Here is a 17,766-nt window from a genome sequence, read left to right as displayed (position 1 = left end):
ACTGCATCGTGGGACTAAGGGGAGAAGAAGCGAACTCACCTGCGTGCAGAGTGGATTGGGCTTCTTAGGCTACTGGACATTAGCTCCAGAGGGACGATCACAGGTTCAGCCTGGATGGGTCCCGGAGCCGCGCCGCCGGCCCCCTTACAGAGCCAGAAGAGCGAAAAGGTCCGGTGAAATCGGCGGCAGAAGACGGTCCTGTCTTCAACTAAGGTAGCGCACAGCACTGCAGCTGTGCGCCATTGCTCTCAGCACACTTCACACTCCGGTCACTGAGGGTGCAGGGCGCTAGGGGGGGAGCGCCCTGAGACGCAATATAACAGATATACCTTAGGTTGGCAAAAAGAAATACATCACATATAGCTCCTGGGCTATATGGATGTATTTAACCCCTGCCATTTTTCCAGACCTGCTACAGAATCAGGGTAAAAAAGAGAAGGGGGGGCACTATTGGCAGCTAATAATAAAAACAGCAGCTATAAAAGGGAGTAACACTTATATAAGGTTATCCCTGTATATATATATATATATATATATATATATATATATAGCGCTTGGTGTGTGCTGGCAAACTCTCCCTCTGTCTCTCCAAAGGGCTGGTGGGGTCCTGTCCTCTATCAGAGCATTCCCGGTGTGTGTGCTGTGTGTCGGTACGTGTGTGTCGACATGTATGAGGAGGAAAATGATGTGGAGGCGGAGCAATTGCCTGGGTTAGTGATGTCACCCCCTAGGGAGTCGACACCTGACTGGATGATCGTATTTAAAGAATTACGTGACAATGTCAGCACTTTGCAAAAAACTGTTGATGACATGAGACAGCCGGCAAATCAATTAGTGCCTGTCCAGGCGTCTCAGACACCGTCAGGGGCCCTAAAACGCCCGTTACCTCAGTGGGTCGACACAGACCCAGACACAGATACTGAGTCTAGTGTCGACGGTGAGGAGACAAACGTAATGTCCAGTAGGGCCACACGTTACATGATCACGGCAATGAAGGAGGCATTGAACATTTCTGACACTACAAGTACCACAAAGAAGGGTATTATGTGGGTGTGAAAAAACTACCAATAGTTTTTCCTGAGTCAGATGAATTAAATGAGGTGTGTGATAAAGCGTGGGTTTCCCCCGACAAAAAACTGCTAATTTCTAATAAATTATTGGCACTATACCCTTTCCCGCCAGAGGTTAGGGCGCGTTGGGAAACACCCCCTAGGGTAGATAAAGCGCTCACACGTTTATCTAAACAAGTAGCGTTACCGTCTCCTGATACGGCCACCCTCAAAGAACCAGCTGATAGAAGGCTGGAAAATATCCTAAAAAGTATATACACACATACTGGTGTTATACTGCGACCAGCTATCGCTTCAGCCTGGATGTGCAGTGCTGGAGTCGCGTGGTCGGATTCCCTGACTGAAAATATTGATACCCTGGACAGGGACAATATATTGTTAACTATAGAGCATTTGAAGGATGCATTACTATATATGCGTGATGCACAGAGGGATATTTGCACCCTGGCATCAAGAGTAAGTGCTATGTCCATTTCTGCCAGAAGAGCATTATGGACGCGACAGTGGTCAGGGGATGCGGATTCCAAACGACATATGGAAGTATTGCCGTATAAAGGGGAGGAGTTATTTGGGGCTGGTCTATCGGACCTGGTGGCCACGGCAACGGCTGGAAAGTCCACCTTTTTACCCCAGGTCACCTCACAGCAGAAAAAGACACCGTCTTTTCAAACTCAGTCCTTTCGTTCCCATAAGTACAAGCGAGCAAAAGGCCACTCATTTCTGCCCCGGGGCAGAGGAAGAGGAAAAAGACTGCACCATGCAGCCGCTTCCCAGGAGCAGAAGCCCTCCCCTGCTTCTGCCAAGTCTTCAGCATGACGCTGGGGCTTTACAAGCAGACTCAGAGACGGTGGGGGCCCGTCTCAAGAATTTCAACGCGCAGTGGGCTCACTCGCAAGTGGACCCCTGGATTCTACAGGTAGTATCGCAGGGGTACAAACTGGAATTCGAGGCGTTTCCCCCTCGCCGGTTCCTGAAGTCTGCTCTACCAAAGTCTCCCTCCGACAGGGAGGCAGTTTTGGAAGCCATTCACAAGCTGTATTCCCAGCAGGTGATAATCAAGGTACCCCTCCTACAACAAGGAAAGGGGTATTATTCCACGCTGTTTGTGGTACCGAAGCCGGACGGCTCGGTGAGACCAATTTTAAATCTGAAATCCTTGAACACTTACATAAAAAGGTTCAAATTCAAGATGGAGTCACTCAGAGCAGTGATAGCGAACCTGGAAGAAGGGGACTATATGGTGTCTCTGGACATCAAAGATGCTTATCTCCACGTCCCAATCTACCCTTCTCACCAAGGGTACCTCAGGTTTGTAGTACAAAACTGTCATTATCAGTTTCAGACGCTGCCGTTTGGGTTGTCCACGGCACCTCGGGTCTTTACCAAGGTAATGGCCGAAATGATGTTTCTTCTTCGAAGAAAAGGCATCTTAATTATCCCTTACTTGGACGATCTCCTGATAAGGGCAAGGTCCAGGGAACAGTTAGAAGTCGGAGTAGCACTATCTCAGGTAGTGTTACGTCAGCACGGGTGGATCCTAAATATTCCAAAATCGCAGCTGATTCCAACGACACGTCTACTGTTCCTAGGAATGATTCTGGAAACAGTCCAGAAGAAGGTGTTTCTCCCGGAGGAGAAGGTCAGGGAGTTATCCGAGCTAGTCAGGAACCTCCTAAAACCAGGCCAGGTGTCAGTGCATCAGTGCACGAGGGTCCTGGGAAAAATGGTGGCTTCTTACGAAGCGATTCCATTCGGAAGATTCCATGCAAGAACGTTTCAGTGGGATCTACTGGACAAATGGTCCGGATCGCATCTTCAGATGCATCAGCGGATAACCCTGTCGCCAAGGACAAGGGTGTCTCTTCTGTGGTGGCTGCAGAGTGCTCATCTACTAGAGGGCCGCAGATTTGGCATTCAGGATTGGATCCTGGTGACCACGGATGCCAGCCTGAGAGGCTGGGGAGCAGTCACACAGGGAAGAAATTTCCAGGGCTTGTGGTCAAGCATGGAAACATCTCTTCATATAAACATTCTGGAACTAAGGGCCATTTCCAATGCCCTAAGTCAAGCGAAACCCCTGCTTCAGGGTCAGGCGGTATTGATCCAATCGGACAACATCACGTCAGTCGCCCACGTAAACAGACAGGGCGGCACGAGAAGCAGGAGGGCAATGGCAGAAGCTGCAAGGATTCTTCGCTGGGCGGAAAATCATGTGATAGCACTGTCAGCAGTGTTCATGATGGCGTCCCGTCTAAACAAAAAACTAGACCGGTATTGCGCCAGGTCAAGGGACCCTCAGGCAATAGCGGTGGACGCTCTGGTAACACCGTGGGTGTACCAGTCAGTGTATGTGTTCCCTCCTCTGCCTCTCATACCAAAAGTACTGAGAATCATAAGAAGGAGAGGAGTAAGAACTATACTCGTGGTTCCGGATTGGCCAAGAAGGACTTGGTACCCGGAACTTCAAGAGATGCTCACGGAAGACCCGTGGCCTCTACCTCTAAGAAAGGACCTGCTCCAGCAGGGGCCTTGTCTGTTCCAAGACTTACCGCGGCTGCGTTTGACGGCATGGCGGTTGAACGCCGGATCCTGAAGGAAAAAGGCATTCCAGATGAAGTCATCCCTACCCTGATCAAAGCCAGGAAGGAAGTGACCGCAAAACATTATCACCGCATTTGGCGAAAATATGTTGCGTGGTGTGAGGCCAAGAAGGCCCCTACAGAGGAATTTCAACTGGGTCGTTTCCTCCATTTCCTGCAAACAGGACTGTCTATGGGCCTAAAATTAGGGTCCATTAAGGTTCAAATTTCGGCCCTGTCGATTTTCTTCCAGAAAGAACTGGCTTCCGTGCCTGAAGTTCAGACATTTGTAAAAGGGGTACTGCATATACAGCCTCCTTTTGTGCCTCCAGTGGCACCTTGGGATCTCAATGTTGTTTTGAGTTTCCTAAAGTCACATTGGTTTGAACCACTCACCACTGTGGACTTAAAATATCTCACATGGAAGGTGTCGATGCTGTTAGCCCTGGCTTCAGCCAGGCGTGTGTCAGAATTGGCGGCTTTATCATATAAAAGCCCTTACTTAATTTTTCATTCTGACAGGGCAGAATTGAGGACTCGTCCTCAATTTCTCCCTAAGGTGGTTTCTGCATTTCACATGAACCAACCTATTGTGGTACCTGCGGCTACTAGGGACTTGGAGGACTCCAAGTTGCTTGACGTTGTCAGGGCCCTGAAAATATATGTTTCCAGGACGGCTGGAGTCAGAAAATCTGACTCGCTGTTTATCCTGTATGCACCCAACAAGCTGGGTGCTCCTGCTTCTAAGCAGACGATTGCTCGTTGGATTTGTAGTACAATTCAGCTTGCACATTCTGTGGCAGGCCTGCCACAGCCAAAATCTGTAAAAGCCCATTCCACAAGGAAAGTGGGCTCATCTTGGGCGGCTGCCCGAGGGGTCTCGGCTTTACAACTTTGCCGAGCAGCTACTTGGTCAGGGGCAAACACGTTTGCTAAATTCTACAAATTTGATACCCTGGCTGAGGAGGACCTGGAGTTCTCTCATTCGGTGCTGCAGAGTCATCCGCACTCTCCCGCCCGTTTGGGAGCTTTGGTATAATCCCCATGGTCCTTACGGAGTCCCAGCATCCACTAGGACGTCAGAGAAAATAAGATTTTACTCACCGATAAATCTATTTCTCGTAGTCCGTAGTGGATGCTGGGCGCCCATCCCAAGTGCGGATTGTCTGCAATACTTGTATATAGTTATTGTTACAAAAATTCGGGTTATTATTGTTGTGAGCCATCTTTTCAGAGGCTCCTTTCGTTTATCATACTGTTAACTGGGTTCAGATCACGAGTTGTACGGTGTGATTGGTGTGGCTGGTATGAGTCTTACCCGGGATTCAATATCCTTCCTTATTATGTACGCTCGTCCGGGCACAGTATCCTAACTGAGGCTTGGAGGAGGGTCATAGGGGGAGGAGCCAGTGCACACCACCTGATCCTAAAGCTTTTATTCTTGTGCCCTGTCTCCTGCGGATCCGCTATTCCCCATGGTCCTTACGGAGTCCCAGCATCCACTACGGACTACGAGAAATAGATTTATCGGTGAGTAAAATCTTATTTTTTCACCGTGACCGTGCAGTTCTTCGAACTCGCCCTGGTTATATACTAAGGTGGTGTCATCTTTTCACCTTAACCAGTAGATCTTGGTTCGGCTTTTATCTCTTCTGGTTTGTCCTCCTAAGAGCAGTCTTTGGATGTGGTACGGGCTATTTTTGTACTTTTTTAGTTTTCACAAACGTGGCTGGCCTGCGAATAAGCAAATATTGGCCAGATCGATTAGAATGGTGATTGTACAAGCTTATGCGCAGACTAGTCTTCCACTCCTGCTGCTATCAAGGCCCATTCTACTCGGTCTGTTGGACCTTCTTGGGTGGCCCGCCGAGGCACGTCTTCCGAACAGTTGTGCAAGGCGGCTACGTGGTCCTCGGTGAACACGTTCATTAGGTTTTATGCCTTCGATACTTCCGCCTCCCAGGAAGCGTCCTTTGGACGCCGGGTTCTTGTGCCCGCTACGGTGCATTCTCTTCCATGAGGAACTGCTTTAGGACATCCCCGATGTATTCCCTGTGGAACACAGTGTACCCCGCGGCAGAAAAGGAGATTTATGGTAGACTTAGCGTAGTTAAATCTATTTCTGCGAGGTACACTGGGTTCCACAGGGTGCCCACCCTGACACACTTAGCTTCTTTGGGTTTGTATGGAATTAGCCGCTGGTCGCTTCTCCTGTCGTGAAAATGTGGTTCTATGTGACTAACATCTACCTTCTCTTTACCTGCTACTGCTTTGGACTGGTTAACGAAACTGAGCTCCAGTGTCCGAAGGCGGAGTTATAGAGGAAGCTATGCAGTGCATCCTGGGAATAGTCAAAGCTTTAGCCTGTTGGTGCCTCTGGATCAAGATCCAACTCTACACACCGATGTATTCCCTGTGGTACCCAGTAAACCTTGCAGAAAAAGATTTAACTTAGGTAGGTCTACAATAAATCTCTTTTTTGGGGGGCTGTAGCCGCTCTGTGGAGTGCTCTGGGGCTGCAGCCCATAGAAGCCGGGTAGGGCTGCCCAAAAGGCAGAAGGAGTGGCTTCCTACAGGAATGCACACTCTCTCTGCTGATTACAGTCCATACTGGTAGTCCCAGAGGAAGAAAACAACTCCCAATGAGACTGCCAGTCCTGCTGGTGACCAATAGGAAGTCCTGCCAGTCACCGTGAAGTCAGTGCAGTCATGGACTGCAACTGGCTCACAGAAGTGGCGGATTTTACTGGGGGGGCAGCAGTCTTGCAGCCCATGGGTGCAATATGCTACTGATACCAAGTCTTGTTTTATTACCATTTCCCCATTTTTAAAATGCAGCACAACTTGCTGGCATCGTATCTGTGACGTGTGGTGAGGTCAGTGGCTGGGGAGGCACTGGCTAGTATCGGAGACAGATTTATTCCATATACAACCTTATATACAGTCCATCCCATCTGCAAGCAGCACAGCACTGGGCAGCAATTACCGGTCCTAATTCAGTAACAGTTGTAAAACTGCTAAAATTGCAGACGGACGTTTTTCTGCTATCTGTGCTTGTGCAAAGTCCACAGTAGACTTTCACATTGCGATCGCATACCGGAACTCCAGCCACACTCTGACATATGGAGAGGAGGCAGAGCTGCTCACTGCCTCTGCCTGAATTCTCCCTGCCCCATCTCCCTGCAGAAACAATGACAATTAGTAGAATACTACAAAGAAAATATATGTAAGTTATTAATATCTTGTTTGCATTATTCTATTGTTATAGTCAAAATTCTGGAGTACTATGACAGGGGAGGCACTGCATTGTATACAGTATATGAGAAGATTTTGTAAATAAATAAGCAAGAAGGTTCTAGTAGATAGGTTAAAAAAAAAAATGTTTATCTACCTGTTGCCTACCGCTTCTTGGTACCATTGAACACCCAGTTGTGTTGCAGATATTTCATTTGTGAAACCTGTTGTTTAAAGATTATTTGTATTTTTAAGAGAGAGAGAATATGGCTTAAAGTGTACTTTCCTACAAATAAACTTGTTTAATGTCAACAGAAGTTTGATGAATTACTACAGCTGGCTGCTAAGGGTCAGCACACGAATGTTGACATGCTGGTGAAAGACATCTATGGAGGCGCTTACCAAATATTGGGATTAACAGGGAACCTGATTGCAAGCAGCTTTGGCAAGTCCGCCACTGCAGACAAAGGTATTTCATATTGATACATCTATGACAGCAGGTTTACAAACCTTTTATGTAGCTCAGTCTGGGCAGAAAACCTTTCATTAATATCCATTCAAGTAACATGTTACTGAAACATTACATTTTTTTAAACCCACAGTAAGACTTTGTTGTAGCTACACCTTATCACTTCTCTGCAGACAAGTGTGTTTGCCTGCACCGTGCAGAAATATTCCTGACCTTGTAACAATCATTGAGTTAGCTTTGTGTGGACACAGCTCTTGGTGCTTGAGCAAATAAGAGAAGTCTGTTTAAAACCTCCTTTATGCTTCCACAAGTTATTTGGGGCCTAATTCAGACCTGATCGCAGCAGCAAAATTGTTCTCTACTGAGCAAAACCAAGGGGGATAATTCAGACCTGATCGCTGGGCTGTGATTTTTGCAGCCCTACGATCAGATAGTCGCCGCCTACAGGGGGGAGTGTATTTTTGCTGTGCAAGTGTGCCATCACATGTGTAGCAGAGCTGCACAAACTGATTTTGTGCAGTCTCTGCACAGCCCAGGACTTACTCAGGCTCTGCGATCACTTCAGCCTGTCCGGGACTGTCAGACACCCTTTGTTCCAACGATTGGACACGCCTGCGTTTTTCCAGACACTCCTTGAAAACGCCCTCGTCCTATCAATCTCCTTGCGAATGCCCATGCAATCAGATCCTTCGCACAAACCCGTCGCTGACCGGCGATCCCCATTGCTGCGGTCTGCGGTGCTTGCGCATTGCGGTGTATACCAGCAGCAATCAGGTCTGAATTACCCCCCATGTACACTGCAATTGGGGCATTATTTCATGTGCAGAGATATTTAGATTTGGGTGAGGTGTGTTCAAACTTAAATTTAACGTGATGTGTAAAAATAAAGCAGCCAGTATTTACCCTACACACAAACAAAATAACCCACCCAAATCTAACTCTCTCTGCAAATGTTATATTTGGCCCACCTGCAGTACAAACGAAGAGAGAAAGTGATCTGATTAGTGGTGCACTTTAAATTTCAAATATAACGTTTATTGATATCCTTAAAAGTGGATAGTATATCACACTAGACAAAGCAACATTTATGCGAAATATTGGTAAAAAACATATATAGTCGAGAAAAGATGAAGACAATGTGAAACTTGTAGAGAAAAGTAAATAAAGAGATAGTGTTTGTTAAAAAGCCTTAGTGTCTTTATTGTGTCTATTTACTATGTATACAAATAATATTGTTTATTAACAACTGTTAAATATTGATTCAGTCTGTGTTACTCTGTATATGGAGATTCGCAACAAATATTGCTGTTTGAGCTCAGCAAGTATTGTCAGTTAGCCTATATTTTGTATTATAAGTGTTTGGCACAGTAAATAGTATCACTGCTAGTGATATCTGACCGAGAGGGGAATGCACCGTAATTATTTTCTGCACTGTGGTTCTTTAAAAATTCATAGCTTCTCATGAACCAAACGTTTTCTTATAGAAATACTGGGCATATATAGATATCTCTCATACAATAAAATATTTGGTTCAGTAATACCTATCAGGGCGAATTAAAGATATCTTGTAGAGCCAATGATCACTCAAACAGTGAGCATTAATACTGTGCTATGATATCAAATGGTCCCCTTCAGCTCTATGATATAGTGTGGTACGGCTTAGAGCTTCCCCATGAGTTGAAGTATATTTGTGAGTGTTAAAGATACTCTGTGACAGGTATGGGGATACTAATATTATAAATCCCCTGTCCACACTTTTATATTAATGAGGGTTTATATTAATTGGTGTTAAACTATAATTATTTTGACAATACAGATTCACTTACACTGAGTGCGTTAGTCATTCAATGTCTATCATGCTCGATGTTCCACTCTAATTCGGGGTCCACTGTACCCTATAGCTTTATGGGGTAACGTTGTTGGCATAAAGCTGCCCATATACAACGTAATTATTGTGCGTGTGATGGGGCGCCTGATATTTATACTGCGCATTCAGTTGACTTCAATATGCAGCCGCATATCCCTCACATAGACAGTGGGTATAATGATAGTTACAGGGACCACTACCCCCTAATAGGTATAAGCCTGCATTGTCAAGTAATCTGTGCGCTTACATTATGCGGATCTCAATTTAGAAGACTCCGTGGCCGCACCCGTGATTCAGATGGATAGAGGCAGAGAGAGAGATGAGCAGATGTGTCTCCAGGTCCTATGAATCCTACCATTTACAATAACGTTGACTGCATCTAATCTCTTATGCCGCCACAGTATCAAACATAAACTGCACACATCAATGCTGCGATCATGCCTGAATTAGGCCCTTAGTGCACAGGGTTGAACTAAAATTGGTTAACATGGTCACCACTATCCCTTTATACTTAACAGCCCCATCTCCTTTGAACTACTAGTACCTGTTCCTGGCATTCAGAGCTTCCCGTCTCATTGCTGCTCCCATGTTATGGCCATTTTTTTCCTATGCAGCTAGCTCACAACTGCAATATTAGACCGTGTTCCAGAGTGCTGTTCTATCAAGCACTAAGGGCAGAGACCTAATTCAGATCTGATTGTAGATGTGCTAAATTTACCACATCTACGATCATTTACTCAGACATGCGGGGGGACGCGCAGCACAGGGCTAGTCTGCCCCGCATGTCTGTGTCTGGCTCTGCCCCCCTCGCAAGGGTGCAAAAGCATTGCACGACGGCGATGCTTTTGCACCCGACTAGTAGCTCCCTACCTGCGCAGCTCCTGCATGCTGGCAGGGGGCTATCCGCCGCGCTCTGGGTCACAGCGACTGTGTCACGACTGTCGAAGTAAAAAAAAAAAATATTACATAAATATAGCATACAAACTACATACATATAAGTCGCTATACTTGCAAATACGCGCAGCGAGCACAGCAATATATGGTAACACACGCATTTACACGGACATGCCACAGAGATGGATTCGACACTTATTTCATGCAGTACAAAATTATAATAATATCAAGCGCCAGACATCATGATGATTTAGAATTGTATATGATGGAGTGGTGTCATGTATGTGTATTATTTGAACGAAACCAGATAGACCTGTCATGTTTACTATTGAAGCAACCAGATTGATGTGTAGATTCATTTGATGCTTGTTGTGAAGTTGTGGGACATTGCAGCGGATAATTATGATTACATGTATGAAAGCTAAAAATCACTCTTATTAGGACAGTGGACAGGAAGCTCAGGCCAGCCCCTTTGGACGTCCCCAAAGGCTGAACCTGTTCAGCATATACAAAGGAACTGGTGACTCATTGTGAATCCCTCCCCCAGAAACTAGATAACACATTGACCACACAGGAAGTCAGTGGCTGTAAGGTCTGAGACGATGATGGACTTGCTGGCAGATCAGTTCCTGTATTTATTTACTGAGAGAGAGAGACATAAGATGCATTGGAGGGATTGGTAATTGTATCGCTGGCCTGTAACTGAAACTGTATGTAATGGCATGTAACTTTATGTAACTTTATGTATTAACTGCTTACTGTGTGAGTTGTAATCATGTAACTATAGGTATACTGTACTTTGTAATATATATTGAATCCATATCCTTTTAATAACAAATATATACATCAACGAGCTTTGGAACACAGATAATGTTTGGGTGTATTGTTTTCTCTTATGGGATGCAGTGTTTTGCGATGTATAGCGCACATTCATGGGATATGGTAATAAGAGATGCAGGCATTTACAATATATATTAGAGCGGGCATTTTAAATATTTGTGAGAAATCAATTTGGCATTCTTATGACGCGCAGCCGCCGTGGCCCGCGCCGGTCCGGACTCGGCTGCGTTGTCCGGACTGTGCCCCGCCAACGGCGTTGGCACACCCCTCCCGCCACGCGACCGCCTCTGCCTATCAATCAGGCAAAGGCGATCGCAGCACAGAGATGATGTTAGCATCTCACTGGGCTCCTGGGGTGCACAAGCGCACTCCACAAAGGAATTCAGACTACGACCGCTCTGAATTACCGCCCTAATCCTAAAGTCAAAAATTCCTTGGAAAGAAGTAGAAAAAGCACAGGCAAGTATGTTAGTATAGTCACAGATGTCCATGCAGATACTACAGGGCCTAAGGCCCAGAGGGGAACTTGTACCTTGAACGCATCACTCAGTCTGGCTGTGTTTATATGTGCATGGTGGATAAATGCAGTGTATATAATTCTGTGTTAGACTGGTGGCAATGTAATTGATGTGTTGCATGTGAACATCTTCACATGTGTGTGGCCTGTTTTAATAATGGTTTGTAAATGAACAGAGGCTGCAGAGTCCAGTAATTTTGCTACCTTTGCTATTTGGTGGTGCACTTCTGGGTATAATATACAGTGATTTGGTCATTCATATAACTAAATACCAAACAACAAGAACCTTGTCATCTGTTTTGCCAAAGTTTCTTTACAGAATAGCTGAGTGCTACATTCTGGAAACCCATTAACTTATAGGACACTGTGCTGAAAAAGGAACAGCTTAAGTGTATGTATGCATGCTGCATATGGGTGTATCTATTTTTGCATTTCTTTTCCCTCTATGCAAGATTTCTCTCTCCCATAAACCACATGAAAGTACTGATTGGGGAGTTCTGAGGGTAAATTTACTAAAGGTCGATTTAAAACGACGGCAACAGGGTGTTTCAGGACAAAATTACTAAAAGTCTATTTTTATTTAAAAAGAAAAAAACCAAGAAAAACCCCATGTTCTTTTGTCCGATTTTTAAAGTCTAAAGTCAGTCAGTTTTTGTCAGTTACATTTAAAATCAACTGTAAATACACATACAAATCAACCAAAAATCACCTACCGCTTCCTGCTGATTTTCTATTGGTCAAATCCTATCTCATGCAAGATAGGATTTGACCAATGTGATTCCTCTTATTCTGATATGCGTACATTTCCGATGATGGAACACCTAGGATGGTTTGTGTACATCTTCGGTGGTGGGGCCCCTGCACAGGAACCGTTCTGCGTCATCGCACGCAGTGCCCCTGAGCCATTTGATTCATTGACAGACGCTATGGCAATTGCAGTTGCGATTGTGCATGCTGAGGATATGCAAAATGATGGAAAGACCCCAGCAACCTTGAAAAGTACAAAGGCATCCAAAGGCACAGCAAATGCGTACATGCAGATCCTTCGATAATCATCAGAGGTAGTTAATAAACAGCCACACAGCATGGCAGCCAGAACAGAGGTGCTGGAACCATGCTATTTGAGTATGGATTTGGAGGCGCAGCTAGCAACACTCCCCAAGCACGGCCGCGGCAGGCCTGCGTTTTTGCCACCACTTCATCAATGCCCACAAATCGTGCATGTCCGTCAGCCTCTGCATGCACTATTTACCAATAATCGCACAACCGCAAAAACATCGACATAGCGTCCGTCATCTCTACTTTTATAGGCATCATAATAAGGGCTCCACCAATTGCACATGTTTTAGACGTTCTACAGACTTGTACAGATTAGCTATTATTTCTTATGTCCTAGAGGATGCTGGGGACTCCGTAAGGACCATGGGGTATAGACGGGCTCCGCAGGAGACATGGGCATTCTAAGACTTTAGATGGGTGTTAACTGGCTCCTCCCTCTATGCCCCTCCTCCAGACCTCAGTTAGATCCTGTGCCCAGAGGAGACTTGGTGCATTACAGGGGAGCTCTACTGAGTTTCTCTGAAAAGACTTTTGTTAGGTTTTTAATTTTTAGGGAACACTGTTGGCAACAGGCTCCCTGCTTCGTGGGACTGAGGGGAGAGAAGCAGACTTACTTTCCTGGACTGATGGGCTCTGCTTCTTAGGCTACTGGACACCATTAACTCCAGAGGGTCGGAACACAGGTGTCGTCCTTGCTGTTCGTCCCAGAGCCGCGCGCCGTCGTCCTCACAGAGCTGGAAGATTGAAGCCGGGTAAGTATAGGAAGCAAGAAGACTTCAAAGGCGGCAGAAGACTTCAGATCTTTGAGGTACCGCGCAGCGGTTGCGCTGCGCGCCATTGCTCCCACAACACACACAGGCACAGCAAGGGTGCAGGGCGCAGGGGGGGCGCCCTGGGCAGCAATTTTTACCTCACATAACACTGGCACACGTATATAGGTACTGCGAAGGCAGTATATAATAAATCCCCTGCCAGTATAATAAAAATAGCGGGACCGGAGCCTGCCGTCGAGGGGGCGGAGCTTGATCTTCCAGCACTAACCAGCGCCATTTTCTCCACAGCATGCTGCAGAGAAGCTGCTCCCGGACTCTCCCCTGCTGAACAAATAACAGGGGGCAAAAACGAGCGGGGGGGGGGGGGGCACATTTATTTGGTGCTAATTCTATATATATATATATATATATATATATATATATATATATATATATATATATATATATATATATATATATATATATATATATATATATATATATATATATATATATATATAAAGCGCTGTACAGGCTGGGACTTTCTTTCAGTATCTAGTGGCGCTGGGTGTGTGCTGGCATACTCTCTCTCTGTCTCTCCAAAGGGCCTTATTGTGGGTCTGTCCCCATATTCATATATCCCAGTGTGTGTGAGGTGTCAGTACGTGTGTGTCGACATGTCTGAAGCGGAAGGCTCGTCTAGGGAGGAAGCAGAGCAGATGATGGTGGTGTCTCCGACACCTGATTGGTTGGACATGTGGAATGTTTTAAATGCTAATGTGGCTTTATTACATAAGAGATTGGACAAAGCAGAGTCCCAAGGACAAAGCAGGGAGTCAATCCATAGTTGTTACTGTGTCACAAGACCCTTCAGGGTCCCATAAACGTCCCTTTTCCCAGATAGCAGACACTGATACCGACACGTATTCCGACTCCAGTGTCGACTATGATGAGGCAAGGTTGCACCCAAGAGTGGCCAAGAGTATTCAATATATGATTATTGCAATAAAAGATATTTTGCATATCACAGAGGACCCCTCTGTCCCTGACACGAGGGTCTGCATGTTTAAGGAAAAGAAACCTGAGGTAACGTTTCCCCCATCTCATGATCTGAACGCTTTATTTGAAAAGGCTTGGGAAACTCCAGACAAGAGACTGCAGGTTCCCAAGAGAATTATTATGGCGTATCCTTTCCCCTCAAAGGACAGGGTACGGTGCGAATCCTCGCCCACGGTGGACAAGGCCTTGACGCGCTTGTCCAAAAAGGTGGCACTACCGTACCCGGCACGGCGGCCCTAAAGGATCCTGCGGATCGCAGGCAGGAAACTACCTTAAAATCAATTTATGCGACTACGGGATCCCTGCTCAGACCTGCAGTAGATAGTATTTTGTTGACCTTAGGTCACATCAAGGACGCAGCGTTATATATGAGACAGGCTGCGAGAGATATTGGGCTTTTGGGTTCAAGAGCCAATGCCATGGCAGTTTCTGCTAGAAGGTCCCTGTGGACCCGTCAATGGACAGGTGATGCTGACTCAAAGAGACATATGGAGGCTTTGCCTTACAAAGGTGAAGTTTTATTTGGGGAGGGCCTCGCGGACCTGGTTTCCACAGCTACCGCGGGTAAGTCTTCTTTTTTGCCTTACGTTCCCCCACAGCAGAAGAAAACGCCTCAATACCAGATGCAGTCCTTTCGGTCTCATAAGTTCAGAAAGGGGCATGGCTCTTCCTTCCTCGCCAGAGGTAGAGGAAAAGAACACCAGCTACAGCCACCAGCTATGGCTAGTTCCCAGGAACAAAAATCCTCCCCGGCCTCTACAAAATCCACCGCATGACGCTGGGGCTCTGCTGCGGGAGTCCGCACCGGTGGGGGCACGTCTTTGACTCTTCAGCCAAGTCTGGGTTCAGTCGGATTTGGATCCTTGGGTGGTCGGAATTGTATCCCAAGGCTACAAGCTGGAGTTCGAAGATGTGCCTCCACACCGATTTTTCAAATCGGCCTTGCCAGCTTCTCCCCCAGAGAGGGAAATAGTTTCAGCTGCCATACAAAAGCTGTGTCAACAGCAGGTGATTATCAGGGTTCCCCTAGTGCAACAGGGGAAAGGGTTTTATTCAACCCTATTTGTGGTCCCGAGGCCGGATGGCTCGGTCAGACCAATTCTGAATCTAAAATCCCTAAACCTATATTTGAAGAGGTTCAAATTCAAGATGGAATCTCTCCGGGCAGTGATCTCCAGCCTGGAAGGGGGGGATTTTATGGTGTCACTAGACATAAAGGATGCATACCTTCATGTCCCCATATATCCTTCTCATCAGGCGTACCTGAGATTCGTTGTACAGGATTGTCATTACCAGTTTCAGACGTTGCCGTTTGGGCTTTCCATGGCCCCGAGAATTTTCACCCAGGTAATGGCGGAAATGATGGTGCTCCTGCGCAAGCAGGGGGTCACAATTATCCCATACTTGGACGATCTCCTGATAAAGGCAAGATCAAGAGATCAGTTACTAAAAAGCGTGTCTCTCTCCCTGAGGGTACCACAACAACACGGCTGGATTCTAACTCTACCAAAGTCGCAGTTGGTTCCGACAACTCTGCTGTCATTTTTGGGCATGATTCTCGACACGGAAAAAAAAGAGGGTTTTTCTCCCAATGGAAAAAGCCCAGGAACTCCAGAACATGGTCAAGGACCTGCTGAAACCAAAAAGAGTGTCAGTTCATCAATGCACTCGAGTATTGGGAAAGATGGTGGCGGCCTACGAGGCCATTCCGTTCGGCAGGTTCCATGCGAGAACTTTTTAGTGGGACCTTCTGGACAAGTGGTCAGGGTCCCATCTACAGATGCATCGGAGGATAAGCCTGTCCCCCAGGGCCAGGGTCTCTCTCCTGTTGTGGCTCCAGAGTGCTCACCTTCTAGAGGGTCGCAGGTTCGGCATTCAAGATTGGGTTCTTGTGACCACGGACGCGAGCCTCCGAGGATGGGGAGCAGTCACACAAGGAAGAAATTTTCAGGGAATATGGTCAAGCCAGGAGGCTTGTCTACACATCAATGTGCTGGAATTAAGGGCCATATACAACGGCCTGCAACAGGCGGAGAATCTTCTTCGCAACCTACCCGTTCTGATCCAGTCAGACAACGTCACAGCCGTGGCGCATATAAACCGCCAGGGCGGGACAAGGAGCAGAGCAGCAATGGCAGAAGCCACCAGGATTCTTCGCTGTGCGGAAAATCATGTAAGCGCTCTGTCAGCGGTCTTCATTCCGGGAGTAGACAACTGGGAGGCAGACTTCCTCAGCAGGCACGATCTCCATCCAGGAGAGTGGGGACTTCATCAGGAGGTCTTTTGCAGAAGTAACAAGTCGTTGGGGACTTCCTCAAATAGACATGATGACGTCACGCCTCAACAGAAAGCTTTGGACGTATTGTTCCAGGTCGAGAGACCCTCAGGCAGTGGCGATGGACGCCCTGGTGACACCGTGGGTGTTTCAGTCGGTCTATGTGTTCCCTCCGCTTCCACTTATCTCAAAAATATTGAGAATCATAAGACGAACAAGAGTGCAGACAATACTCATTGTCCCAGATTGGCCTCGAAGGGCCTGGTATTCAGATCTTCAGGAAATGATCACAGAAGATCCGTGGCCTCTTCCTTCCAGGAAGAACCTGTTGCAACAGGGGCCCTGTGCATTCCAAGACTTACCGCGGTTACGTTTGACAGCATGGCGGTTGAACACCAAATCCTAGCTAGGAAAGGTATTCCGGGGGAAGTCATCCCTACTCTAATCAAAGCTAGGAAGGAGGTAACGGCGAAGCACTATCACCGTATCTGGAGGAAATATGTATCTTGGTGTGAAGCCAAGAATGCTCCTACGGAAGATTTTCAGCTGGGTCGTTTTCTCCATTTTCTACAGACAGGAGTGGATATGGGCCTAAAGTTAGGCTCCATTAAGGTGCAGATTATCTATATTTTTTCAGAAGGAATTGGCTTCTCTCCCGGAAGTCCAGACTTTTGTAAAGGGAGTGCTGCACATCCAACCTCCTTTTGTGCACCAGTGGCACCGTGGGACCTTAACGTGGTGTTACAGTTCCTTAAATCACACTGGTTTGAACCTCTTCAAACCGTTGAATTAAAATTTCTCACTTGGAAAGTGGTCATGTTGTTGGCCTTGGCATCTGCGAGGCGGGTGTCCGAATTAGCGGCTTTGACTCACAAGAGCCCTATCTAATTTTCCATGTGGATTGAGTAGAGTTGAGGACTCGTCCTCAATTTCTGCCTAAAGTGGTTTCGTCGTTTCATATGAACCAACCTATTGTGGTGTCTGTTGCTACGGGTGACGTGGAGGATTCCAAGTCCCTTGATGTAGTCAGGGCCTTAAAAAATTTTATGTAGCCAGGACGGCTCGGGTTAGGAAAACAGAGGCACTGTTTGTACTGTCTGCAGCCAACAAGGTTTGCGCTTTTGCTTCTAAGCAGACTATTGCTCGCTGGA

At 46.6% G+C, this 17,766-nt stretch overlaps 1 protein-coding gene across 3 annotated transcripts in view; it reads left to right on the top strand.

Moving 5' to 3' along the window:
* Positions 1-17,766, top strand: part of PANK4 (pantothenate kinase 4 (inactive)) — a 243,774-nt gene that overhangs the window by 91,575 nt on the left and 134,433 nt on the right. For all 3 annotated transcript variants that reach the window (XM_063943091.1, XM_063943090.1, XM_063943092.1), the window contains one exon: positions 7,199-7,352. In XM_063943091.1, coding sequence (XP_063799161.1) covers positions 7,199-7,352 — 154 coding nt within the window. The remainder of the gene's footprint in view (positions 1-7,198; positions 7,353-17,766) is intronic.

The sequence above is a fragment of the Pseudophryne corroboree genome, chromosome 10, assembly GCF_028390025.1.
Source record: "Pseudophryne corroboree isolate aPseCor3 chromosome 10, aPseCor3.hap2, whole genome shotgun sequence".
Classification (NCBI taxonomy): domain Eukaryota; kingdom Metazoa; phylum Chordata; class Amphibia; order Anura; family Myobatrachidae; genus Pseudophryne; species Pseudophryne corroboree.
This window is presented reverse-complemented; position numbering and strand designations above follow the sequence as displayed.